Here is a 26,366-nt window from a genome sequence, read left to right as displayed (position 1 = left end):
CATTCCTGTTTGTCCTGTTCCCAGTGAAAATAAGCAACTCTTCTCTCTTCTAAAACAGTGGTTTTTAGGGCGCCTGGGTGGCTCAATCCGTTAAGCATCCAACTCTTGCTTTCGGCTCAGATCATGATTTCACGGTTCTTGACTTCGAGCCCCGCATCAGGCTCTGTGCTGACAGTGCAGAGCCTGCTTGGGATTCTCTCTCTCTCTCTCTCTCTCTCTCTCTTCCCCTCTCTCCCCCTCCTTCTCTGCCTCTCCAGCACTCTCTCTTGCTCTCAAAATAAATAAACAAACATAAAATATATGTGTGTGTGTATATATATACATATGTAGGGGTGTCTGGGTGGCTTACATAGTTAAGCTGACTCTTGCTTTCGGCTCAGGTCATAATCTCATGGTTCGTGAGATTGAGCCCCGCGTTGGGCTCTGCTCTGACATCGCGGAGGCTTCTTGGGATTCTCTCTCTCTCTGCGCCCTCCCGCTCACACGTGCACTCTCTCTCTAAATAAACATAAAAAGCAAAAAATACATCTAAATACATTTTAAAATATTCTTCAATAGTTTGAATTCTCTGAATCATTTTCTTTTAAGACATTTTCCCAAACGGTTAATGATTTTTGTTTCAGCCTCTAGGTTTGCTCATATTATCCTTTCACTTAAATTGAAAATAATGTGCCATCTTGGAAAGGTCAGGGGCTCTGGACTGTACCACTTCCAGAGCTGTGTGAACTTGGACAGAACCCTCCCCCCGTCCCCCCAAGTTTCCTTATCTGCGAAACGGAGTTAAACTCCCCAGAGTTCACGGGAGTGTTGTCACTACTGGCGCCCGGCACAGATCAGGTGCGCATTAAAAGCCTATTTCCCAAACTGGATGCAAGACGACGAACAAGTTAGTTCACCTCTTTTTCGTTTCTTTGCTTGTTTAAGTTCACGCACGTGGGTTTAAGGTTGTTCAAGGGAAACCTTTCTCGTGTCTTCCTTTCATTCTTTTCTTAATGTTTATTATTGAGACAGAAACAGAGCATGAGTGGGGGAGGGGCAGAGAGAGAGGGAGACACAGAATGCAAAGCAAGCTCCCGGCTCTGAGTCGTCAGCACAGAGCCCGACTCAGGGCTTGATCCCACGAACTGTGAGATCACGACCTGAGCCAAAGTCGGACGCTTAACCGACTGAGCCCCCCAGGCGCCCCTCTCGTTCTTGTAAGAACAGCACTTTCATTACTTGTTGTAACAGCGCTTTGTGTATCTTGCAAATGGGTTTCATTCAAAAGCATCAAATGTGGGATCTGAAAAGAGTAGTCGTGTTGGTACGGTAGTGTGCAGTCTGGCAAATTTTTCAGTATCTGTTGTTGCTGATTCAGAGTGTTCTGCTAGACCTGTTGATGCATGGCTTTGTAACTACAATTTAAAAGGTTTGGATGCAGTTTATAAGCATTACTCATTTTAAGAGGACTTAAGAGAATAAGATCATTTTAGATTCAAGAAGAGAATATTAGTAATAGCCACTCACTTTTTATAATAAACTTATATCCAGGACACCTGGGCAGCTCAGTCAGTTAAGCGTCTGACTTCGGCTCAGGTCATCATCCCACAGTCCACGAGTTCGAGCCCCGCGTTGGGCTCTGTGCTGACAGCTCGGAGCCTGGAGCCTGCTTCGGCTTCTGTGTCTCCCTCTCTCTCTGCCCCTCTCCCGCTCATGCTCTGTTTCTGTCTCAATAATAAATAAACATAAAAAGGTTTTCAAAAATAAAATAAAATAAACTTACATCCAAACGTAAAGTGCCTCGCATGCAAACAACTATTGGGGACTGTATTAACTGGGAGTATTCAAGGATACGGTCAGAGGCACAAACATGCCTATCACTGTATAATTCTTGGCACTAAGCTGCCAATTTGAACATAGCTCTTTAAATCTGAAATGTTCTATCAGAGACATCGCTTTATCATTGCTTGTCCAAAGCCCTCGAACTTTGCAAAACGGCACCAAATCAGATACTGTTTTTTTTTCAGTTCTTCCTGGGGGCAGGCACCCTTTCCATTTTATTTCTGGCACTGCATTGGGGAGTTTGAAAGATTCAAGACAACACTGAGCTGGGGCGCCTGGGTGGCTTAGTCGGTTAAGCGTCCCGACTTTCACTTGGGTCATGATCTCGCGATTCATGGGTTCGGGCCCCGCTTCGGGCTCTGTGCTGACTGCCAGCTCAGAGCCTGGAGCCTGTTTCTCTGTGACTCCCTCTCTCTCTGACCCTCCCCTGCTCACGCTGTCCCTCTCTCTCTCTCCTAGAAATAAATAAAAACATTAAAAAAATTAAAAAAAAAAAAGACAACACTGAGCTAGTCAGCAGTCACTACCTGCGGGCTCTCGTGGAATGGCAGTGCCTCTCAGACTCCAGATGGCATCCGCAGTCACTGCACTTGTCCCTTGTGTGTCCAAGTGGTGGGAACCGTGTACTTTCCTGCCCGCGCCTTCTTCGGTGCTCATGAGGCCTGGGCTGGTACCACGACACTAACGACTCAGTTGGGTAAAGACACTTATTGTACGCTGCTCACAATTTGGTAGGAGACTTCTGAAAAGCTAATAATGCCCTGGCTGGGGACCCCAGTGATACATACTGGTCAGGTCCAGCCCAAGTGTGAATTGTTCTGTGCTACGTTTGGCAGACCTACCCAAAGCTCTTGTGAAGATCTTGTGAAGATCTTGTGAAGATCTTGTTACTCTATCTCGTAGCCATTCCAAGATACCTAGAGGAGGGGCTGGGAAGTGTAACAAATGAGCCCAGCTTTGCCTTCTGGGGCTGACCATTCGGAGCCACCATCTCTTAACCAACAATTGCTCTGAAATATATGTTACCTTTCTTTTTCTTAATGTTTATTTATAATAGAGAGACGGGGGGTGGGGAGAGAAGAGGGGCAGAGAGAGAGGGAGACCCAGAATCTGAAACAGGCTCCAGGCTCCGAGCTGTCAGCACAGAGCCCGACTCGGGGCCCAAACCCAAGAGCCAGGATCATGACCTCAGCTGAAGTGGGACACTTAACTGACTGAGCCCCCCAAGCAAATCCTTTTCTTATTGTCGTTGAAATACACCTGATTTTTCTTAAATTCTCTGGTATGATTGGGTTCCCTGTTATTTCCCACTGATCTAGATTTCTGATTTTGTGTCCATACACTATTGTGATTATTGTTGTTTTGTTATAATACTGTATATGATCAGTCCTAACCAGAGCTATAAAGATTTGAGCCCTGAACGGCAGTGAAATGGGTTTTAAATAATGGTACCCCGTGGCACTTACCAAACAAGGAAAAAAATTCCCTGTTGAAGAAAATAAGGCAAAGGAGGGACCCAGGCCCTGCCTCTGAGGAGCTCTCTTTGTGAAAGCTGAACTCCCTTTACTGTAATCAGAAATTCTGTTTAAACTTGAACTCGCACCTCTCCTCGCGTTTCCAACCGTCTCCTAGTCCGAATGTAGGATCTGGCAAATGTGTTGCACACCGGCGAGGCTGTCGTGCGGCTTCCGGCTCTGAGTATTCATTCCTGATACACCCACGGAGTTAGCCTTCGCCACTGCAAACTCCGTGGACGTTTAATGACACCAGTACTGGTCGCGGCAGAGGAAGCTGCGTTAGTCAGCGCCAGTTTGGGGCCACCGCGTTTGCCAGAGCCCCGCGCACCGGGCGGAGCTGTGCCGGCGGCGGGGCAGGTTGGCTCCCGCCGCAGAGATGCTCGAGGCTGCAAAAGTGGCGCCGGGCAGGCCTGCGCTCTTGGCAGCCGGGGTAGCGGGTGTCTTTCTCGGGCCGTTAGGACTTAGCAGCGCTGAGAAGCACTCAACGCCGCACTTGAAACGGGCGCCCGCGTGGGCCTCGGAACCGGCCCCGGGGGCGGGGGTGGGGTGGGGGTGGGGGGCAGGCGGGGGGGAGGCAGGGCCGGGCCGGGCCCGGCGATCGCCCGCGCCGAGCGGGGCCGGCGCGGCGCCGAGGGGGTTAAGGCGGCGGCGGGGGCGGGCCTGGCGGGCCGGGCTCGGGGCCCTTTGTTAACAGGCGCGTCCGGAGCGGGGACGGAGACGCGGCCGCGGCCATGGGTGGGCGCGCGGGGCGGCGGCGAGGCGGCGCGGCGGGGCCGCCGGGGCGCGGGAGGGCGCGCGGGGCCTGAGCACGCGGCGCAGCGAGGCGGGGGCCGCCGGCCCCCCCACGCCGCCGGCACGCGAAAATGTTGGAGATCTGCTTGAAGCTGGTGGGCTGCAAGTCCAAGAAGGGGCTGTCTTCGTCCTCCAGCTGCTACCTGGAAGGTGAGCGCCCGGCGGCTCGAGGCGGCGGCGGGGCGGCGGGCCTGGCCTTCCCGGGCCGCGCCCGCCCGCGCGCGCGCGCGCCCTCCGCGCCCTCCCTGCCCCTCCCTTCCCTTCCCTTCTCTTTCTCTTTCTCTTTCTCCCCCCCACCCCCAACCCCCTTGCTCTCTCTCGGGTCTTTCCCGCGACCCCGCCTGGGCGCCGCGGGCCGAGCGCGAGGGTGCGGGGCCGGGGTCCTCGCGCCCTAACCCCACTGCGAGCCCGCGCCGGGAGGGCGGGGGCTCCGGGCCCCCCGCTGCGGGGCTCTTTCCCCCGAGAAAGTTTGAGAAAGCGAACTCTGCAGGCCCGAACGGCCCCCTGCGCCCCTGTTGTGGACCCTCCACCGGCGATTGGGAATTCTGTGTCAAAAAGGTCGACCCGCGTTTGTGAAACATGTGATTTTCATTAAGTATCGTGTACAAAGAAAGGAGCACAGCTCTACCATTTATGGAGACGGAATTTCAAGTGATCTTTCTGCCCCGCGCCCCCAACCCCCAACCCCATCTTATCTGCAGACCACGAAGCAGCCTCAGGAATTCTCCCTTTTTTTTGGGGGGGGGGGTGATGGGGGAAGCGAAGTTACACATTTTAGGAAGGCGTTGTGAGCCCCGCGTACTGGGCGGGGGAGGGGGAACCTCGTGTTGGGTTCGCTCCCTAACGAACCAGCGGCAAGAAGCACCTCACTTTCCGCCTTCGTTCCCTTCTGCTTTCCTTTCCTTCTCTCCTCCCCTGTGCCCTTTCCTGTTTCTTGCCTTTTCTGCGCTAGTAACAACGGAGAGAAAGTGAACCGGGGATGGTGCGTGGCGGTCGTCTTGTTGAACCTGAACTCGATCTGACTTAGGGACTGGGCATCCCAGACGAAATCCTGCGGGTATTTCTCTGCCATTTTCACTTGGGACCTAAAACACGAAGAGAAATGTAAAAACTTAGAACAAGGAGGGTTTCTCCTAGTGTGCGTGAAGTTGTAATGTTCTCTGTAAAAGGAAGGAGAAATGAACGAAGGCCTCCTGCATGTCTAGCCTCTTTTCCTTCCAACTTTTTTTTCCTTCCCCAATAGACCAGGACCCTCACGGGTCACCTTTTTTTTTTTTTTTTTTGACTCTAGGGCCTGCCCGGAGTCACATAAGCAGCCTAAACCATGAACACCAGTGATGCAGGTGAAACACCTCTCCCCTTACTTTCACCTCCCCCCTCCCCCACTTCCCTGTCTGCGATTTGGGGCCTTCCAGCCGGCTCCCAAAATCCAGCGTTTGGAGGGAGGAGATGGTTCATTTGTCCCTAAAAGCTGGCATCTGAAGCAGCCAAAATCATCTTCAGTTAATGCGTCGCTTATTTTCCAAGTTGCTCAAAATTCTGAGCACATTCTCATTTACATCTGTATCGAGTTAGTGTTAGGCATTATCATCTCCATTTGCAGATGGACGCCCACGGGCGGAGTCGATGAACGGACTTTTGTAGCTGCAGAGCGGGAGGGAGGAAAGTTTAGGTCACGGCATTGCTGTGACGTTGTTTTGTTTTCTTGGGGTAAGCTGGACATTTAGTGCGAAGTTGAATTGCTGGGTTTTATTGGGGGGGCTGGAGCTAATCTAAAGTGTCTTATTGCTTCCTGTCTTGAATACTTGTAGCCTCAAGTCTCAGAAAACCCTGATTCTGGTACCACAGACCTGCCTTGGTTTAAGGCTGCGACTAAGAAGGTATCACTCTAGGATTGCTTCCTTGTTACCGAGTTTCCCTCGTTTCACTGTTACATTTAATTGTTGTGTAAGTGGAGAGAATTTAACGAACCTCCATGCTTGCTTCTAGAGGAGTGGACGTTCTAGGAGTCCCTGGGGAGGAGCAGTTGTCAACATCTGGATAAGTAATCCAGCCTTTCCGTTTTTACTGACATCCTAAATCAGTCAATCAGTGTTTATTGACGCCCGCTCAGGGCGCAGGCAGCTCAGGGCACAGAGTTGAATACGGTCAGGTTTTCCATTCTGTCAAAGATGGTTCCCGCCACAATTGGGACCTGATCGTGCATGTGCCGCGCTGCCCAGGCCTAGCTGTCAAAGCAACAATTAAATGCTTACTGTATGCCAAGCAGCGTTTCAGTATCTGATTCAGTGTGCGTGTTTCTCGTGATGGCCCTGCGGTCCTTTCACTTTACAGATGATGAATCTAAGGCACCAGAAGCTTAGGGAACTTGTCCAAGGCCCCAGAGCTAGCAAGTGGCAGTGCTGGGATTTGAACCCACACCGTCTGGCCGCAGAGAGCCCAGTTCCAGCCGTTCTGTGCTTTGCCAACTGTGATTGTTACTTTCGGCGCTCTCTGTGGGTGTGGAAATGGTACCTTCAAGAATGTCTCAAATAAGGCTGTTCTTTCTTTCTTTCCGGGAAAACTAATACTGATAAAAACGATCATCTTTAGCAGAAGTCAAAAAATTTCATTGTACATTAAAACAGCTGTATGTGATTTAAAAAATGCTAACAGGGTATTTAGTGAAAAGTAGTTGTGTTTCTTATCCAGTTTCCCTACCCGGATGCAGTCACTCCAGAGTTCCTTATGTGTCTTCTGGAAATATTGTATGCATATAAGAAGCATTTATAACATTTGAAATTTGTGTTCCAACTTCGTGAAAATGTGTGTTTATAGCAGTATCTATTCACCAGGACCACATTTAGCTTAGATTGACTTCAAACACCCAACTTTATGATTATTGCTTCACCCTAGAGATGTGGAAGAAAACATGAACACTGGCCATTAAAAAAATTTTTTTTAACGTTTATTATTTATTTTTGAGAGCGCGCGCGCGCACGCACAATCACAAAGGTGGGGGAGGGTCAGAGAGAGAGGGAGACCCAGAATCGGAAGCAGGCTCCAGGCTCCAAGCTGTCAGCACAGAGCCTGATGTGGGACTCAAACCCACGAACCATAAGATCATGACCTGAGCCAAAGTCGGACGCGTCACCGACTGAGCCAACCAGGGTGCCCTGAACACTGGCCATTTGAATTCATTTTTTTTTTCCAGTTCACTTTTCTTTATGTTTGTATTTGCATACATTGTAAATGAATATTGTCCGTGGGCATGCTGGTTCTGGAGTGTGGAATCAAAATTTAATGTCTTGTAAAGTGAACTCTTCTTGAACTTTGAAAATGTATTCCAAGGGCCGCTCTAAAATGCTTCTTTTCAGCAGTTAACTTTCTGGCAAATTCTTTATGTGGTGCCAGCCACACAGACACACTGTTAGAACGGCTGCCGCCCAGAAGCTCAGGCGCTCTCTCTAAATACCCTGGCCTGAGCCCATCATGTGCTTCCCTTGTTTAGTAACAAAGAAAATGCCAGCTTCTTTCAGGAACCTGATGGAAGGCCGGCCAGTCCTTCTGGCCTGAGGCCTGAGGTTACATTAAGATTGTTGAGCACTTATGCTGTGATGGGCAGGCTGGGCAGGCGCTGGGCCTAAGCACTTTGTAGACACCCTCACCTCATTTGCATGCCCGTGCTATAAGGTTTCTGGAGAGGAGGAGGAAGGCCCCTGTGCCCTTTGGACCGACTTCTGAACTTGGAGTCAGGAGATCCATTTTTGTCTCCTCTCTCTCAGCTTCTCCATCTCTTTGCCTCTGACCCCGAAAGAACAAACATCTTCTGTGCAGCCAACCTGAGAGGGTGGGTTTGAGGGTCTGGGAGATGATTCAAAAGTTGATTGAAAAGTTTTGAAACCAATAAAATGCAAGTGTTTGTATCCGTACCCACGCGGGGTTCCTTTGAGATGTCCCTAAGTGCAGACAGTTCTATGGGTCGGACATTGCAGGGTCCCCTTCTCAGGTGAGACCCGCAGGTCCGGAGCCAGCCGGCCTGGGCCCGGATGCCAGTCCCGCCGCCCGCCGGTCCTGGGCACGTTGCTCTGAGCCTCGGCGGCCTTCTCATTTCTAGATAGGACTCGAGGTAGGCCCTGCTTCGTTGAGTTGGGAGATTTGCGTGAGAGATTTCATTTAGGTTGTGGCACATAGAACCTGGCACAGAGCAGGGTGTTAGCCCGTGCCAGCTGTTACTTTAAACAAATATTGAGCAGTCTAAAGTGTTGGCATTGCCCGTTTCTCAGTGGCTGAAGTCATGCTAGAATCGAGCTGAACCTACACATAGTTTTTCTTCTTAACAAGACCATTTGTTTCCAAGGTTGCTTTGATGCATACAAATAATACTTCCATCATCGGTTTTAAGGGAAAGGGTCTTCCCTTTTCCTGATCCTTTTTTTTTTTAATTTTATTAAGTGCTCTCTAAACTCAGTGTGGTGCTCGAACTCACAACCCCAGGATCAAGAGTCACACGCGCTCCTTGCAGAGCCAGCCCGCGCCCCTCCCCCCCATCCTTTCTTACGCTCATGCTGAACGTTCTGATTGCGGAAGAAGAATCCCACTGGTTTATGATTGGCCTCTTACTCTTTCCGCAGCCCCAAATATGTGAAGACTGTACATCTACCACTCATTACCCTGTTCTAAAATGGTCATAATTTTGCCAGTTGTAATCACGGATCCGAAATAGACACAGGAAAAATTGTCGACTGAGAAGTTACATAACAACATCGTACAACATGATGACTGTTGTTAACAGTACTGTGCTGTGTATTTAAAAGTTGCTAACAGAGTAGATCTTGAAGGCTCTCATCATAAGGAAAAGCTTTGCAACTGTGTGGCGATGGATGTTAACTAAATTTACAGTAACGAATCTTTTCGCAATCTCTACATACAGCAAATCATTATATTGTACACCTGAAACTCTCACAATGTGATATGTAGATCATATCCATAAAGCTGGGAAAGATAAAAAATAAATACAAGAACGAAAGATCAAGTGGGCTATTGGAAGACTTTAACTTTTCCTCTGTCATAGCAGATCATAATTAAATACCCAGAAAGATTCATAAAATAAATTCTTAGTTTTTTGGGGTTTGGTTGGTTGTTTTTTGTTTTTGTTTTTTTTTTTTACTTTTTTAAAGGAAAATTCTAAGTGTCTAACAAAAGCACACAGCGCACTGAAGTGCTTATACTCATCACCAGCTTTAATAATTACCAGATTATGGACAGTCTTAGCTGCCCTTTTTAGTGCTGCTGGCACAGTGTCTGTCTCCTAAACTGAAGGTCCCGAGTTTGAGTCTCAGGGCAGATTAAGTCATTTTTCGTTGTCGGCTGGGCCCAAGAGTACCTTGGTTAAAAAAAGAACACAGAGCAAATTATGGTCAATCTTGTCTTCTTGCCTCGTGAAGTTATACTTCCAAAGCCATTTGGAGAAACGGCTTGCTAATTACTGACATTTGAGAGTCTAACTTTGCCCTCAGATGATGAGAGTTGTTACTCTCTGAAATTGGCGTTCAGATCCTTCTTTCTTAATCCGCACCGTAGGTACTTCGTTACGCTGTCTGTGTTGGGTGGTGGTGACACGGAAGGCACACAGATGAGGGGACAGAGAAATGGTGGGAATTAAGGAGGAGAGGGAGGAGACCAGGAGGAGAGAGGCTGAGCCCAGAACGGGAGAGCACAGGGGACACGGTACGGGGGATGGCAGAGGTGGGCAGAGGAAGATCCTGAGAGAGAACGAGAGCGAGCAGTGCAAGGGGCTGAGTGCGAGCCATGCAGACTGGTGGGTGGGAAGCCGTGGGAGAGGCACATAGGTAACCTCGCCTCTGCCCCCATCGCCTGGCCTCTCCAACACCCATCACGGGAGAGTCTGCTTAATAGGCTCACGGGGGGATGGGGGGTGAGGGGGCGCGGTTAGTGCAGGTGAAGTGCCTGGCAGAGTGCTGGCACTCAGTAAGCGACCGTGAGTACCAGCTGTCACATTCAGGTGCATAAACTTGAACCTCATGGCTCTTCTCTTCAAAGATCCAATCCGTATCAATCTTGCCAGTCCTCAAGTTCAGCTAGTAGCACTCTACACTGAATACCTTGAACCTGAATTTACAACGCGGGCCATGAATGGAATTAGCCATTGAGTTTTGGAACCCGGATACCTTTTTATGGCACTGTTCAATGACTCAGATTAGCTATAGGAGTATTAATGGCTAACAGGACATTCTCGGGAACCCACCTGCCCTTGGGGAGCCCCTTCAGTGAGTCGGATCTAACCTGACCCAGGTGTCCTTGATGACCTTTTCAGCGGGAACAGGACATGTGCAGTGACTCCTCTCCCACCCCCGGCCTGGCAGGCAGAAAGGGAGGCTTCCAGTCTGCCGCCAAAGGCCTGTGACAGACTAAATGCTTCTCTGGCTCATGGGCTCACTGCACACGGTTTGAATGCAGCCAGTGCAGGGATCTGGGGGACCTTTCCTCCCCCACAGCCCCCCAAAAAGTGTGTGGAGGTGCTATCTGCCTGTTCCGGGACCGTAGCAAATCCTGTGTCTTTGGAAGCCCAGAGAAACGTACTTTTAGGTTCCACTGTGTTTGAGGATCTTGACCATGGTTTACATTCCATTAAAAAAAAAAATTGCATTTCCTAGATCTTTACAAAAGCGTTCTTGGTAACGTACCATCTGCTTTTCATCCTGCTCCATCATTGCCGCTGTTCTTACAGCAGGTTCACAGATAAGTAAGGTACGCTCTTCAGTTATGACTTAAATGTTTTACTTTGTTGCCAAAGACAGTCAAGTGCACGACTTAAATGTTTTACTTTGTTGCTAAAGACAGTCAAGTGCAAGGGGTTCTGCATCGCTGCTCATTTAAATAAACACCCAGTGATGCTGTGGGTCCTGCCTTCCCGAGGCACAAGGTGAAGGTTCTGCTAAGAGTGCTGGTCTGAGAGCCCCCGGGTGGCCCAGTCGGTTAAGCATCTGACCTGGGCTCAGGTCATGATCTCGTGGTTCGTGAGTTCGAGCCCCGTATCTGGCTCTGTGCAGACAGCTCAGAGCCTGGAGCCTGCTTCAGCTTCTGTGTCTCCCTCTCTCTCTGCCCCTTCCCCACTCGTTTTCTCCTTCTCTATCTCTCTCTCTCTCTCCCTTAAAAATAAACATTAAGAAAAAGAATGCTGGCCTCCACCCCAGAGTTCACAGTATGGTGGGAACAATAATGAATGAAGTACTTGCACTGGCGGTGCAGGGCCCTAGGGCCAGGTACCACACACGTGACATTTGTGCAGAAATTCTCTACCTGCGGTGTGCGTGGAGCCTGGGCCTGGTCAGGTGGATACTGTTGCTGCCCTGTTGTGCGATGGAGAGACTGAGGCTGGGAAATGAATGTCTTTGAGACCTGGGAGGCTGAGATTTAAACAAGGTTTGTCCACCCTGGAGCCCAGGTTTACAGATGCCTCACCAAGAGGTGACGGGGAAGTAATGGATTAGGGGTGAGGTGCAGGGAGGAGGAAGGACCAGTCAGGCTCACTGGAAGGAGTGAGGCCGGGAGGATGGGGAGTAGGCTGGGGAGGCATCACAGAGAGAGTAAACAGTACTTGTCAGAGTGCTCACAGGCCGGGGCAGCAACAAGCTCCGGGTGGGGGCAGCTGCCAGGGGCCCGGGGAGGCCAGAACGGGGACCCAGGGGTGGTGGGAGAAGCTGGTTGCAGCCCTGACCCTGAAGGGCCTCATGTACCTGCTTCGGGAGCTCGGACTTGTGAGCGGTGGTGGGAATGATGACCCGTTGTCTGCAGCTGCCGCCTGCCCTGCAGGGCACGGGGTCTCTTCGGCTCTGCGGCGGCCGTCTCCATGGGGCTGTCATTGGAGACAGACCCGCATTTTAGAACGACCCCTCTAAACGATCTCTCACACGGATGAGAGATCAGGAGGATTGAGGAGGAAAAGTGGCCGCGGTGTGGGTGGACCCTTGGCTGGGGCGAGGCAGGGGTGGGGGACGGAGGGCGTCGTGTGCAGAGTGGTTCGGATGAGGTGCTCTTTTACATGGGTCTCTATGCTCCGGCTCCGGTAACAGGGTCTCAGAAAGCGATACAGAATTCTTCTTATGTTTTTGCTTTCTGGTGGAGGAGACTGGCTCTGTGTGTCTTTCAGAAAGGCTCTACTGCTTGGAGTGCTGAGAGAGACAGCATGGAGGATTCAGTGTTCCGAACCTGATTTGCTAGGAGCATCATAATGTAAAGATTCTGGGGGAAATATTTAAACTGTGGTCTAATTTTAACTAGCTTGTTATTTTTATTTTTTTAATGTTTTATTTATTTCTGAGAGAGAGAGACAGACAGACAGACAGCGTGAGCAGGGGAAGGTCAGAGAGAGGAGGAGACAGAGAATCTGAAACAGGCTCCAGGCTCTGAGCTAGCTGTCCGCACAGAGCCCAGCAGGGGGCTCGAACCCCCGAACTGTGAGATCATGACCTGAGCCGAATTCCACAGGGACGCCCAACCAACTGAGCCACCCAGGCACCCCTACTTGTTATTTTTTAAAGGACTTTTCTCCAGAAACCCATTAAGCTTAATGCTTTGGATGCCTGTCATTGGGAAGTGCTAAAACTGCATTTACTTATTTAGTTAGTTATTTGTTTATTTTTATTGACTTTTAAAGTTTATTTATTTTGAGAGAGAGCGAGCAGGGGAGGGGTGGAGATTCCCAAGCAGGCTCCGCATTGTCTGTATGGAGCCCTGCACAGGGCTGGAACTCACAACCTGTGAGATCGTGACCTGAGCCAAAATCAAGAGTCAGACACTTAGGGGTGCCTGGGTGGCTCAGTCAGCTAAGCGTCCGACTTCGGCTCAGGTCATGATCTCATGGATTGTAGGTTTGAGCCCCGCGTCGGGCTCTGTGCTAACTGCCAACTCAGAGCCTGGAGCCTGCTTCGGATTCTGGGTCTCCCTCTCTCTCTGACCCTCCCCTGCTCACGCTCTGTCTCTCTGTCTCTCTGTCTCTCTCTCTCTCTCTCAGAAATAAATAAAACATTAAAAAAAAAAAAGTCAGATGCTTAGCTGACTGAGCCACCCTAGTGCCCCAAAACTGCATTTATTTAAAAAGAAAACTGCGTAATTTGGACTTCTCACTAAGTTATAGCAGCCTTCTCTATAGGCCCCTCTCCCCATCAGATTACTGGGGTTCTGCTGAACCAAATCTATAGTGTAGTTGTTAACCTGGATGGCCCTTGGGGTCTGGGATAGAATTCAGGGGCCCCATGTCCGTGGATGGGAAAATTTTAGAACTTCATTTCACTAACGGCTAACCAAAAATTAGTATTTCATTTTTTTAAGAATGTAGGTAACCAACCACAGTAGGTTATCCTGCTAATATCAGCAGGATTTGTGACTTTGTCACCAGTAGAAATCCGATATTTTCACGTCCCATAACAGTTGTGATTATTACTCACACGGGTCGGTACTTTGACATGATGGTAGTTACTACCAGATCTTGTTATTTAATACATTAATGTATGTATTTAATGCATTAATGAAGACGTGCTGTATCACATATAAATTGTTTTAAAAGACTTAGAGGACTGTTTCAATACAGTTTTCCTTTGCAGCCCCTCCCCCGCCCATATTCTCTGCATTTGCAGACTTTTTCCGGAGCCATGCCCAGACATCACCAGGGGGTCCACAGCCCAGATGAAGGCCACTCCCTTAATAGCTTCAGTGTCAGGCTCGCCTTGGGTCCCTGTGTTAATCCCGCTTCCCTTGCTAGGCGATGTCTTGCTCCGGATCCCCTTCCTAACGCCAGTGAGCGGGCCTCTTCACGCCTCCCAGCCCCCACTGTCTGCATTCTTAGAAATTCGTCCACGGGGCAGTGCTGGTCTTCTGTTTGACTTTGGCTCTTGAGGCCGCATACAGTTTCACCAGCTGTGTTCTTCCCCCGAGGAGCAGAGGCCGTGGGGGGATCCTGTGCATCTGCATCACCGCCACCCTGGCCTGCCCCGGCCTCAAACACACTGCTTGGGGGCGCTGGGAAGATGTTGTTGAGTGTGAAGTTAAGGCCAACGCCACGTTCAACTAAGCCCGTTTTTTAAATAATTTCAGCCGCTCTGGGTGAGGGTGTAAATTACAAAATAAAGGACTGTGTAGAACGTAGGTACAGTGACTTTCGTCAGGTTCAGATTGTGGGAAATCATACTTTTCCTCTAAGCTCATACTATAAAAAGCTGTAGGAGGCTGTTGTATACGGACTTGAGAATAGTCTCAGCATGATCTCATCAGTTGGAACCGACTATGAAATAAAACACGAAGCCTTTCCCTCGTTTTTGAGGGATCTGTTTTATAGATTTCTGAATTACAGAGATTCCTTGAACTGGAGGGTGATAGTGGAAGGTCCACAGAGGAGATAAGAATAAAGCAATAAGAGTTTAAATAATCCAATGCAAGCAAAAGGAAAGGGAATGTTCAGCAAGCGGACACGCCCTCCCCCCCCCCCCCCCCCCCCCCCCCCCCCCCCCCCCCCCCCCCCCCCCCCTCCCCAGGCAGCTGCTCTGTACTTGAACGTGGCCTTGAGCCACCAGCACCTGCAGGAAGGTGGGAAGCTTCCCAGGCGTGTTTTTCCTGGAGGTGAAATCACCCCTCCCCTTAGCTCTGCGAAGTAGCCTCACCACCCCCCCCACCAGGCCTCTGAAGGTCACAGACATTTTACTTCTCTTCCTGTTTGCCCGATGGGTTCAGGGGCAGCCCCTGGAAGTCTAGATCGATATGCCTTATCTGAGAATCTTCGTAAACATTTTTGATCACTGACTCACAACTTTAAGAAAGGATTATTTTTGTATAAGAGAGTCTTTAAATTGTTCTTTAAAGACCCAAGCCATTTTCGTAGTATACTTTGAGGAAGTAAGTTAAACAGACCTGGGCCCAGTGAGTTCTGTGGCATCATTTCTTACGGGATTTTTAAACAGTTTGATTTTCTCATAGTTGGAGCCCAACCACCCCCCCCCCCCACCATTTTTGGTGCTCAGCTGGCTAATTAATGACTTTCCTGGGGCGCCTGGGTGGCTCAGTCGGTTGAGCGTCCGACTTCAGCTCAGGTCATGATCTCGTGGTTCGTGGGTTTGAGCCCCGCAGCGGGTTCTGTGCTGACAGCTCAGAGCCTGGAGCCTGCTTCAGATTCCGTGTCTCCCTCTCTCTCTGCCCCTCCCCCACTCATGCTCTGTCACTGTCTCAAAAATAGGCTATATAAAAAAAATGACTTTTCCTGAGTTTTATGGGTGAGTGGGAACGTTTTCATTAACAGTATGGTAAAACCACAAAAGGATTTTAAAAAGGGGTGAGAGGCTCTTTTGAAGATAAAATTTTAAATTTCAAATGTGACTCAGGACGTGGCAGAAAATATTCACTAAAAATAATGGAAGAGTAATAGCAGCTGCTGAAATTTCTTTATTATTATTTTTTAAATTTTTAATGTTTGTTTATTTTTGAGAGAGAGCATGAGCAGGGGACGGCCAGGGAGAGACACACACACACACAGAATCGGAAGAAGGCTCTAGGCTCTGAGCTGTCAGCACAGAGCCCAACGCGGGGCTCGAACTCACGAACTGTGAGATCATGACCTGAGCCGAAGTCAGACGCTTAGCTTGCTGAGCCACCCAGGCGCCCCAACAGATGCTGAAATTTCTTTCCCAAGGCTTAAAAATAGCCAAAAGATCCACTGGAAGAACAGACAAGGGGAGCTGTTTGGGGCATCTTTTTTGAATGAAGCCTCGGGCCTTCTTTAAGGGTCTAACTTCCTGACAGCGGCCCTGGCAGAAGTCCCCGCGTTAAGCCAGGAAGGTTTAAGTACATTTTGCAGTGTTGGCCTTGTAGGCTGTGATCATTTTTATGGCTGACGAGCACAGTTCACTATGAAATGAACCAAGGAACTTGGCATTTATACATCGTGAGTCAATTTTGACATCAGCCTGTATTGGGAATTGACTGGAAGGTTTTGGTGTCGAACTGTGGCTATACTTCGGTGTGTCCATCCAGAGGCATGAGCGATACTTCCCTTTGGGTTTTGGCCATTAATTTGTGGAATGGAGCAAGAACTGGGGAGAAAAATCGAGAGACTGCCTTGGATTTCCTGACGTCCTGTTGAATCAGAAAGCAGTGGGAGGCCCTTTCCTTCCTGACGAAGGGCTCATCCCCTCGCGTGAAATTCCCAGCATCGGGCTCCACATTTGGGACGGTCCCTCTTGAACCCAGACCTCACAGCCACAGGCACCCCTGGGTGAGGGTCAGCCCTCTGCCTCGTCCAGGTGTTTTCCAGGCCACTTCCCCTGATTATGTAACTTTGATCACATCCAGATGCTGCAGAATGTTTGATAGAAGAGGTCAAATGGCATTTGAGAAGAAAAGCATTTCTGTATTCATGACTTGGGTTTAATTTCCTGTGCGGGCCTGGTCTGCCAGAGCTGTGTGCTCATGGCCACAAGGTTGGGGCTCCAGAGGGAGGTGCACGAATGTTTGTTCAGGATAGCTCGAGGAGATTCCTTTTCAGGTTGGATGCTCAGTTATGGAAGTGTCAGCCGGCTTCTCTTGGTGATGGCAGTGTCTCTATTTTGGTAATTGGTTTCTGAATCACAAAAACAAGCCACATCCATTGTGAGAAGCAGGCCAAAAAGTAGAAAAGAATAAAGCAGATGTTATAGGTTTGTAACTCCGCCCCCCCCCCCCAGCGTTAACTACTCTCAACGGCACTGTGGGCACATCAGCCACCCCGTGTCAATGCTGTTCACATTTTGGTGCAGTTCCTTCTGTACTTTTTCCAGGTTTTACAAAATCGGGGTCATGCCGCAAATAACCGGTTGTAACACAAGCGCTTAATGCGTTATCGTGCGTTCCCAAGCCAAGAGTTGTTTTTTCTAAAAATATTTTGAATGGTGTTGTGAATGTATTCTGTATTAAGGTTGGACCGCAAACTGATCTACCTTTCATTGATAGATGCTTTGTACTTTCCTTTTCCTTTTCCGTGTTGTTTGTACTTTTCCTTTTCCCTGCTGTTATTTAAAAATCAGTATATAGAGGGGCACCTGGGTGGCTCAGTTGGTTAAGCGTCCGACTTCAGCTCAGGTCACGATCTCACGGTTCGTGGGTTTGAGCCCCGCTTCGGGCTCTGTGCTGACAGCTCGGAGCCTGGAGCCTGCTTCGGATCCTGTGTCTTCCTCTCTCTCTGCCCCATCCCCACTCGTGCTCTGTCTCGGTCTCAAAAATAAATAAAACAAAAAAAAATTTTAAATCAGTATATAGAGGGGTACCTGAGTGGCTCAGTCGGCCAAGTGTCCATCTTGACTTCGGCTTAGGTTCGTGCTCTCTCTCTTTCTCTCTCAAAAAATATCATCTCTCAAAAAGTATCAGCATATAGAAATTCTGTATACTAAAAAATCAGTATATAGAGATAATTGGGTTGATCTCAGGATAATTCCTAGAGGTAAATCAAAGGTTCTATTTGTATTTCCAAGTTGCCCTCCTAAAGTGTATAGCAGTTCCTAAAGCAGCCACTAGCATTGCTCGAGAGTTCCGTTCATTGAAGCCTTACACTGACTTAGCCTCGAGAAAATGGACCTGCCAATTTGATGAGGAATTGGCATTTCTTTGATTATTAGCCAGGCCTCACCTGCTTCCCAAGTTTAATGGTAATTTAAATCTTCTGTGAATTGCTTACTCATGCTTTGGTCCATTTCTGCCCCCCCCCCCATCCCTCCCCAAGAGCTCTGTCTTGGTAAGAATCCTAGGCTAATGGTGTTACTTAATATAACCATAGTAGGGGCGCCTGGGGAGCTCATTCGGTTAAGTGTCTGACTTCAGCTCAGGTCATGATCTTGTAGTTCACGAGTTAGAGCCCTGCATCGGGCTCCGTGCTGACAGCTCAGAGTCTGGAGCCTGGTTCCAATTCTGTGTCTCCTTCTCTTTCTGCCCCTCCCCCACTCATGCTCTGTCTCTGTCTCTCTTTCTCTGTCTCTCTCTCTCTGTCTCTCCCTCTCTCTCTGTCTCTCTCTGTCTCTCTCAATAAATAAAACAGTTACATATATAACTGTTATATAGTTGTATATATAGTTATATATATATAAAACCACAGTAGAAGCTCTTTTGACTCGCTTCCACTCAACCGACTTGCCGACTCCTTGGGTTGACCATGATGCTCTACTTCCTGTAATGCCTGCCTCCCCAGTGCCAGGGACCCTCAGTCTGGGGCAGCTACCCCACCACTGTCCATTGCCGCTTACTGCTCCAGCCACACCAAGAGCCCCTTATGTTTCTTTCCAGATCTCTTTATGTCAGATACACTTGTTGTTTTAATTACTTGATTAATAAACCCGTGAAATGCCGTTGTAAGAAGAGAGTTGTTTCTGTGAAATTCAGATGGATGCCTTAGACAGACTCAGGAAAGGCAGGTGATCTTACACGGTGCTGCCGACCAGGTGTGAGTGAGCCAATTGGAAGCCAGTTGATGGCACATGGCTCCCATGTCCCCCCTGGGCCGGCAGCAAACTGAAGCCGGGAATAAGCTCTTGCACATGCCCACCTTGGAAAGGACAGGCCTTGTCCCTGCAGGGTCAAGGCCAGCAGACCAACATACATTCAGGTGGGGGTGGGAGAACATACATGTTTACGGAAAAAAAAATTTTTATCCTAGTAACCAGCTTCTTTCGGTTAATTGATCAATCCTGGATTGCAATGGTGCTGGGCATGCTTTTTTTTTTTTTTTTTTAATGTTTTATTTATTTCTGAGAGAGAGAGGCAGCATGAGCAGGGGAGGGTCAGAGAGAGAGGGAGACACAGAATCTGAAACAGGCTCCAGGCTCTGAGCTGTCAGCACAGAGCCCGAAGCAGGGCTCGAACCCACGAATCATGAGATCATGACCTGAGCCAAAGTTGGGTGCTCAACCGACTGAGCCCCCAGGCGCCCCTGGGCGTGCTTTTAGAGCCCTGTGAATCCTCGAGAGAGTGGGGGCCTGACCTGTCACCCAGGCCTTAACTCCCTTCTAGTAAACGGCTGTGTTACAGGACCCTCTTCCCTGAAATTATCTTTGCCCTCATGATTCATAAAATGAGATGAGCAAACATAGTAATGACATAATTTGGGATTTACTCTTCAGGCAAAAGAATTCCTGGAGGTTTACTTCAATCAGGAGTATGAAAAGCTAGCATCAAAAGACCCTCATTTTTTTAATGTTGTATCAGGTCATTCCAGCGAGGTTTTTGTTTGTTTTTATGTTCGTTTATTTTTGGGAGCGAGAGTGAGAGAGCATGAGCAGAGAGAGCAGAGAGAGGGAGACACAGAATCTGAAGCAGGCTGCAGGCTCCAAGCTGTCAGCACAGAGCCCAATGCAAGGCTCGAACCCATGAACTGTGAGATCATGACCTGAGCTGAAGTCGAATGTTGAACCAGCTGAACCACTGAGACACGTGCCCCCAGTGAGATAGTTTAAAGACCACTTTTGAAACTTCTCCAGTGGTGTTTCTGGAAGGTTAGCCTTGTCCCTCATATGTCTTGGATGCCTCCAGTGGTGTGTTTTTGTTTTTGTTTTGGGGAGTGAATACTGGCAGAGTCAGGCCCATTCCTGAAATGAGGGCTACTGACCAAGCAAGGATGTTGGGGGCGGGGTCCTCCAAATCTATAAAGAGGGAATTTCTTTTTATCGTTATTTTAAGAATTGTATTTTTTAACTAACCTCCACACCCAACATGGGGCTTGAACTCACAACCCCAAGATTAAGAGTCGCACATTTCACTAACTAAGCCAGTCAGGTGCCCCTAAATAATTTTCTTGCCGTTTCGGTTTGGCTTCCTATAGGAAAATCAGAATTTTCCCCTTTCCCTCCTTTTATAAAGGTTGATTTCTTATTATAGTTTCCTTAAATGAGTATTCAGATTTCAATCCATAATATCCTATGACTATTAAGATCCACTTGGAGTAGATTTGTTAGCTTAAAAAAAATTCTCCCGCATATCACAGAGAAATTCTAGCAAATTTGAGCATAGTTCAAGAAAAAAAAGGAAACTTCAGGAAAAAATAATGAACTGTTTGATCCTATAGTGAACAATAGCTACACGTTTGTGTTTTTGTTTTTTTTTTTAATTTTTTCATGTTTATTTTTGAGAGAGTCAGAGGATGAGCAGAGAAAGGGCAGAGAGAGAGGGAGACACAGAATCTGAAGCGGACTCCAGGCTCTGATCTGTCAGCACTGAGCCCGACGTGGGGCTCGAACTCACAAGCTATGAGATTGCGACCTGGGCCGAAGCTGGACACTTAACTGACTGAGCCACCCAGGTGCCCCTGTTTTGTTAAGTTTTATTTATTTATTTATTTTGAGAATGAGAGAGACGTGGGGTGGAGGGGCAGAGAGAGAGAGTCCCAAGCAGGCTCTGCACTGTCAGCACAGAGCCTGACATGGGACCCGAACCCATGAACCGGGAGATCATGACCAGAGCTGAAACCAAGAGTCAGATGCTTAACCAACTGAGCCACCCAGGTGCCCTGGACTATTTCCCGTTTTTAACTGAGTTCATTTTGAATTAGTGAGTGTAAAAAGCTGAAGCTATTTAGGAACAGTAATCACTTTGGGAGGAAAATGCTTGATGCTTTTCACAAGATTTGGGGAAGGAAGAATCCACATTTTTATTATACCACCTTTCGTATTCATACAAAACGCGTGTCGATGTTAAGAAATGAGGGGCGCCTGGGTGGCTTAGTCGGTTAAGCGTCCGACTTTCGCTTAGGTCATGATCTCGCGGTTCGTGGGTTCGAGCCCCGCGTCTGGCTCTGTGCTGACTGCCAGCTCGGAGCCTGGAGCCTGTTTCAGTCTGTGACTCCCTCTCTCTCTGACCCTCCCCTGCTCACGCTGTCTCTCTCTCTCTCCTAGAAATAAATAAAAATATTAAAAAAAAAAAAAAGAAATAAATTAGAAACGTATAGTGATGGAAACAGACTGTTTTTGCTTCTGAGACTAAAACGAATCCCCCCGCCCCCACTTCTTCCTTTCTTCTTTTCTCTTCCAGAAGCCCTTCAGAGGCCAGTAGCATCTGACTTTGAGCCCCAGGGTCTGAGCGAAGCAGCTCGTTGGAACTCCAAGGAAAACCTTCTCGCTGGTCCCAGTGAAAATGACCCCAACCTTTTTGTTGCGCTGTATGATTTTGTGGCCAGTGGGGACAATACCCTAAGCATCACTAAAGGTAAAAGGGTTGCAGGGCTGGTGGGGGCTGCAGGAGACAGAAATCAGGGGGAAACCATGGCTTGAAAGAGCATTTTTAAATTTTTTTTAATGTTTTATTTATTTCTGAGAGAGAGAGAGGCAGCGTGAGCAGGGGAGGGTCAGAGAGGGAGGGAGACACAGACTGAAGCAGGCTCCAGGCTCTGAGCTGTCAGCACAGAGCCCGACGCGGGGCTCGAACCCATGAACTGTGAGATTGTGACTTGAGCCGAAGCCGGACGCTTAACTGACTGAGCCGCCCAGGCGCCCCGAAAGAGCAGCTTTAAAGTCGGGTGCAGGGAGGTCCAAAAAAAAAGCCCAGCATCGGTATAAGAGAGCCATTCTTCCTAAAGAAGAGCTCCCATACGAGAAGTCTTTAGAAAAACAGCATCCTCTGTTCCGTAGTGAAAGGGACGCACAGGCCACACACCGCAAAAAGTACTTTTTCCCCCAAGAAACTTCCTTCCGCTGGGATTGAACACCTGAGGACACATCAGGCATCTGTGGAAACCGAGGCTGTGGAATTCTCTGCAGACTCAGCGTACGCAGGAGGCTTCACGTATCCATGCGCAGCCTCCTGGATACACGTAAACACAGATGCTGGTGCGGATTTGTTGAAGTGACGTAGACGGTTAGGAAGTTGGAGATCTTTCGTGATCCTGTAGGCGTGAACAGGGCTGAGCACAAGCCAGCGTTTGAAGCCAATGTCTGGTTTGGTCCCCTCCTCCTCTAGGTGAAAAGCTCCGGGTTTTAGGCTACAATCACAACGGGGAGTGGTGTGAAGCCCAGACCAAAAATGGCCAGGGCTGGGTGCCCAGCAACTACATCACGCCGGTCAACAGCCTGGAGAAGCACTCCTGGTACCACGGGCCCGTGTCCCGCAATGCCGCCGAGTACCTGCTGAGCAGCGGGATCAACGGCAGCTTCTTGGTGCGGGAGAGCGAGAGCAGCCCCGGCCAGAGGTCCATCTCGCTGCGATACGAGGGGAGGGTGTATCACTACCGGATCAACACTGCTTCCGATGGCAAGGTAGGGGCCCCAGAGTGGGGGTGCTGAGGGGCCGGGGGCAGGGAGGGGAGGGTGGTTTGTCCTTGGCCAGCAGGGCCCAGAGCTCCTGCCACTGGGGTTAAGAAGTCATCGCAGCAGAGCTTACCCAGGAAGATGCTGGCAGATGACCTCTCCAAGTAAACAGCAGGCATCGTTCCATTAGCCTCTGCAAGATGGTCTGTTGAGGACCGATCACGTGATGATACAAGTCCTCGGGCCTGTGTGTGGGCCCCCCCCCCCCCCGCTGCCCATCCTGCGGGGTGGGGGGTTTGTTTGTCGTTAGCTGTTGCGTAAGATGGGGAATACCTGTTGGTGTTTGGACACACTTCTTAGAAGATATTAAGTCTCTCTCTCTCTTTTTTTTTTTTTTTTCCCATTTTTTTATGTCTTTATGTTGAGAGAGACGGAGAGCGAGCAGGAGAGGGCAGAGAGGGAGGGAGACACAAAATCCAAAACAGGCTCCAGGCTCTGAGCTGTCAGCACAGAGCCCGACGCGGGGCTCGCACCCATGGACTGTGAGATCATGACCTGAGCCAAAGTCGGACGCCTAACCAACTGAGCCACCCAGGCGCCCCAGGTCTCTTCCTTTTTAAAAAATCTCTTGTCATAGTAATTTGTCTCCAGTGGGTGAAGTTGCAATAATTGATGGGTACTTTTAAGTTGAAAGGCCCCTTAATAGTACCTCCTCCAAATAAGTACATGACGTTCTTCCTATAGATAAAATCATGCTCGTGTGTCCATGTGCATGTATGTACGCACACACACAGATTTTTTAATGTTTTTTATTTATTTCTAGGAGAGAGAGAGAGAGACAGCGTGCGAGCAGGGGAGGGGCAGACAGAGAGAGAGACACAGAATCCGAAGCAGGATCCAGGCCCTGAGCTGTCAGCACAGAGCCCGATGCGGAGGGTGGAACTCATGAACAGAGAGAGCATGACCTAAGCCGAAGTGGGACGCTTAACTAACTGAGCCACCCAGGCGCCCCTGGTTTTTGTTTTGTTTTAAGTTTATCTATTTTGAGGGAGACAGAGACCGCATGAGAGGGGCAGGGAGGGAGGGAGGGAGAGAGAATCCCAAGCAGGCTCCTCGCTGCCAGTGCAGAGCTCGATGCGGGGCTCGGTCCCATGAACCGTGAGATCGTGACCTGAGCCAAAACCAAGAGTTGGGCCCCTCCCGATTTCTAGTTTTACAGAAGAGTTGATATATATATGGTTTTGTGATCTTTCTATGAATAATGCTTAAGAGTCCATGAAGGGAAGGGAGGGGTTGGTATTTTCCGGCTTCCTGCCGTTGGCCGGTGTGTTTTTCAGTCTCCTCTCATTTAATCCTCACCTCAGGCCGAGGTTGCTGTAGCATTTTTGCATTAAGGAGATGGGGACTTAAGAGGGAGGAAATTTCTTGCCCAGGGACCACATAGTATGCGATCGTTGGAACTAGGCTTGGGCTCTGCTGTATATGCCCTGCTACACTTTGCCAGTGTGGAGGGCAGAGATAGCAGATTATCGGGCTGGGTCTAGATGGGGAATGTGTTTTTTAAATGGTATGTAATGTGTGCACATGGTTTAAAAAAAAAAAAAACAGAATGAATTAGAGTGAGAAATAATTCTGTCTTCTAATTCCGTGTCCCTGCCCAGGGTCAACCCCCGTGACCTGTCTCTTTCCGAGCTCCCCAGTACATGTATATGTTTATATTTTTTAAGAAACACAAATGATGCAAACTCCACACGGGTCTGCATCTTGCTTTTCCCACCTGGTAATATTTTTTGAAGATTGCTTTAGTGTAGCGCATTTAGAGCTGCTTCGTGCGGATGGGCCATCATTTACGGAAGCAGACCCCGCGGGTTGATTTTTAGGTGGTTTCCAATCTTTGGTTGTCACAAATAACACTTACGAGGTGGCTTTCAAGCCTTTAAAATAAAATAACACTGGCACACTGTATGAAAACATTTACAGCACCAGCCAGTACTCAGACCGGTCATAGAAGGTTCTTGAGATCCTACTTACCCTCACCGTAGGTAACACACTCTTGATATTTTGTATTTTGTTCTGTTCTGTTTGTTTTTTTTTTTAAAGTTCTGGCCAGAATCCCCTAAATTTATTTCATAGACCCCCTAGTGGGTCCCAACCCGCAGTTTGAGCATATGGCCCGTCCTTTGTGTCGGGTGTGTGTGCGAGGTAGGTTGCTGGAAGTGCTTGAAGGTTCTGTGCCTTTGACATTGGTGGTGATATTGTCCGAGTCCGTCCCGCAGAGGTGGGCCTTCTGGTGGACGTGCAGCCTCTGTGAGAAACGTAGGAGGCCGTGTCCCTCCCCCTCATCCGCAGTGTTGTTGAAACCTCCGTCACCGATCTTGTTATGTGTAATGTACACGCGTCAGGTTTTGAGGGATCCCGGCCCTTTACTGAATGTATCTTTCCCTACATTCTTGAAATAGACCAAATTTGCATATGCATTTGGGCCTGTTGATCCGCTGCTTGTTCTCTTCCCACACCAGACTTAAACTTGCTCCAGCTGTAGAATATGTTTCCGTGTGAGGTAGGGCTGCCCCCCCCACCAGTCCTCTTAGCATTTTTATGGCTGTCCTCACCCGTTCGTTTGTACTGCATGAATGCACGTGTTTCTCTCTTTCACGTTCTTCTCTGCTGTCTTTTCCCACACGTCTCGGAGGCTTCTGGCCGAAGTCCTTGCTGCTGATACCTGGTGTTCTCTGCGATGGCAGAGGCTTGTATAGAAGTGTAGGGGCTTGCCTTTCTACAAGCATGTGGAGCTGGGTCCTTCCCTTCTGCAGGGTGTGTTGCAGGGCGGTGGGCCCCTTGAAACCTTGCCTCCAGACCGCAGGGGCTCCTAGAAGACCAGGGCACCCCACATGGGAGGGAGGGCATCTGCAGCTGCCAGCTTGCTTCCCATCTGTGCTGTTTATCCAGCAGCGATCGTTGAGGTGTGTGCTGAGCGGGGCACGGGTTTCTCCTCCCTGGAGGTGTTTAATCAGGCATCCTAGGGACAGATGCGGGCCGGCGTGATCTAGTTTGACAACTCATTAGCCGGTGGTTGGCCCAAAATACCGTTCAGAAGGGAGAGAGCAAGGCCTGCATGTGGCTTACATGATTCACAGGATTTGAGAGGCGAAGGATGAGGACGCCAACCCCTCAGTCCAAAGGCCGACGTGTGCCAGGAGCTCCTTCCATTCCGGGTGGAGCTCGGGGAACTCATTCGATCAGGCAGCATCCGCCACTGGGCACCTCATGCAAGTGTCCTAGGCCTCCTGCCGTCCCCCCTCCCTCCCTCCCTCCCTGCAAAGACCATCCCTCCAGCCGTCTGAGCACCTGGAGACGGCTCAGCCCACGGGGTTATCGGGCCGGCCATCTGCAGAGGCGCCTCTCCGTGAGGCCTGCCCTCGAGGGGCCGTGTGGGGTGGGATCATGTTCCTGGAGTGAGCGAACAGCGTCAGAGGTAGCGGGGGAGGCATCGTGTGGCTCGGCCCAGAAAAAAAGCTCACATAGCATTGCCTTGATGCAATCCTTTCTGGATTTCCGAGGGGAAAATTGAAGGTTGGTAGGAGGGACGGGCTGAGGTTGCAGAAGTTTCATTCCTCTTTTCAAAGAGCTCATCTTCACAAAACAACTGAGCATGGAAGACTCCCTCTCAGGCCCCAGAAGAGTTCTTTTCTGCCTCCGCCCTCCTGGCCTTGGCCTGCTGCCCTTTTCATGTTCCTGAGCTTCGACGGTGGCTGTGGCCGGCCGGTCGGGCCCGGGGCTCGGGAGCTTCGAGAGCGGGACTCTCCACGGGCTGTGCCAAACCGAGCCATCGCCGCTCAGGAGGCTCGACATCGAGACCTCTACGTGCCCCGGGGTCTGAGTGTCGCTCTCCAAGTCCCCGGCCAGCGCCGTGGAGTTAAAGTCTGATTCCTCTCCACCCCCCGCTGCCTGAATCATTTTTAGCTCTTCTCGTCCTCTGTGTCTGCACTGT

The 26,366-nt window shown here is 49.5% G+C and overlaps 1 protein-coding gene across 2 annotated transcripts in view; it reads left to right on the top strand.

Moving 5' to 3' along the window:
• Positions 1-26,366, top strand: part of ABL1 (ABL proto-oncogene 1, non-receptor tyrosine kinase) — a 140,153-nt gene that overhangs the window by 86,778 nt on the left and 27,009 nt on the right. The window contains exons 1-3 of one of the 2 annotated variants that reach the window (XM_039229624.1): positions 4,163-4,280; positions 21,165-21,338; positions 22,089-22,384. In XM_039229624.1, coding sequence (XP_039085555.1) covers positions 4,202-4,280; positions 21,165-21,338; positions 22,089-22,384 — 549 coding nt within the window. In that variant the 5' untranslated portion in view covers positions 4,163-4,201. Of the gene's footprint in view, positions 1-4,162; positions 4,281-21,164; positions 21,339-22,088; positions 22,385-26,366 lie in introns of those variants that run through there. The other variant, XM_039229623.1, reaches the window with a different exon arrangement.

This window comes from Hyaena hyaena, unplaced genomic scaffold, assembly GCF_003009895.1.
Source record: "Hyaena hyaena isolate Hyena2069 unplaced genomic scaffold, ASM300989v1 scaffold_38, whole genome shotgun sequence".
NCBI lineage: Eukaryota > Metazoa > Chordata > Mammalia > Carnivora > Hyaenidae > Hyaena > Hyaena hyaena.
The sequence above is the reverse complement of the archived record's forward strand: the minus strand, read 5'-3'. Positions and strand labels throughout refer to the sequence as shown.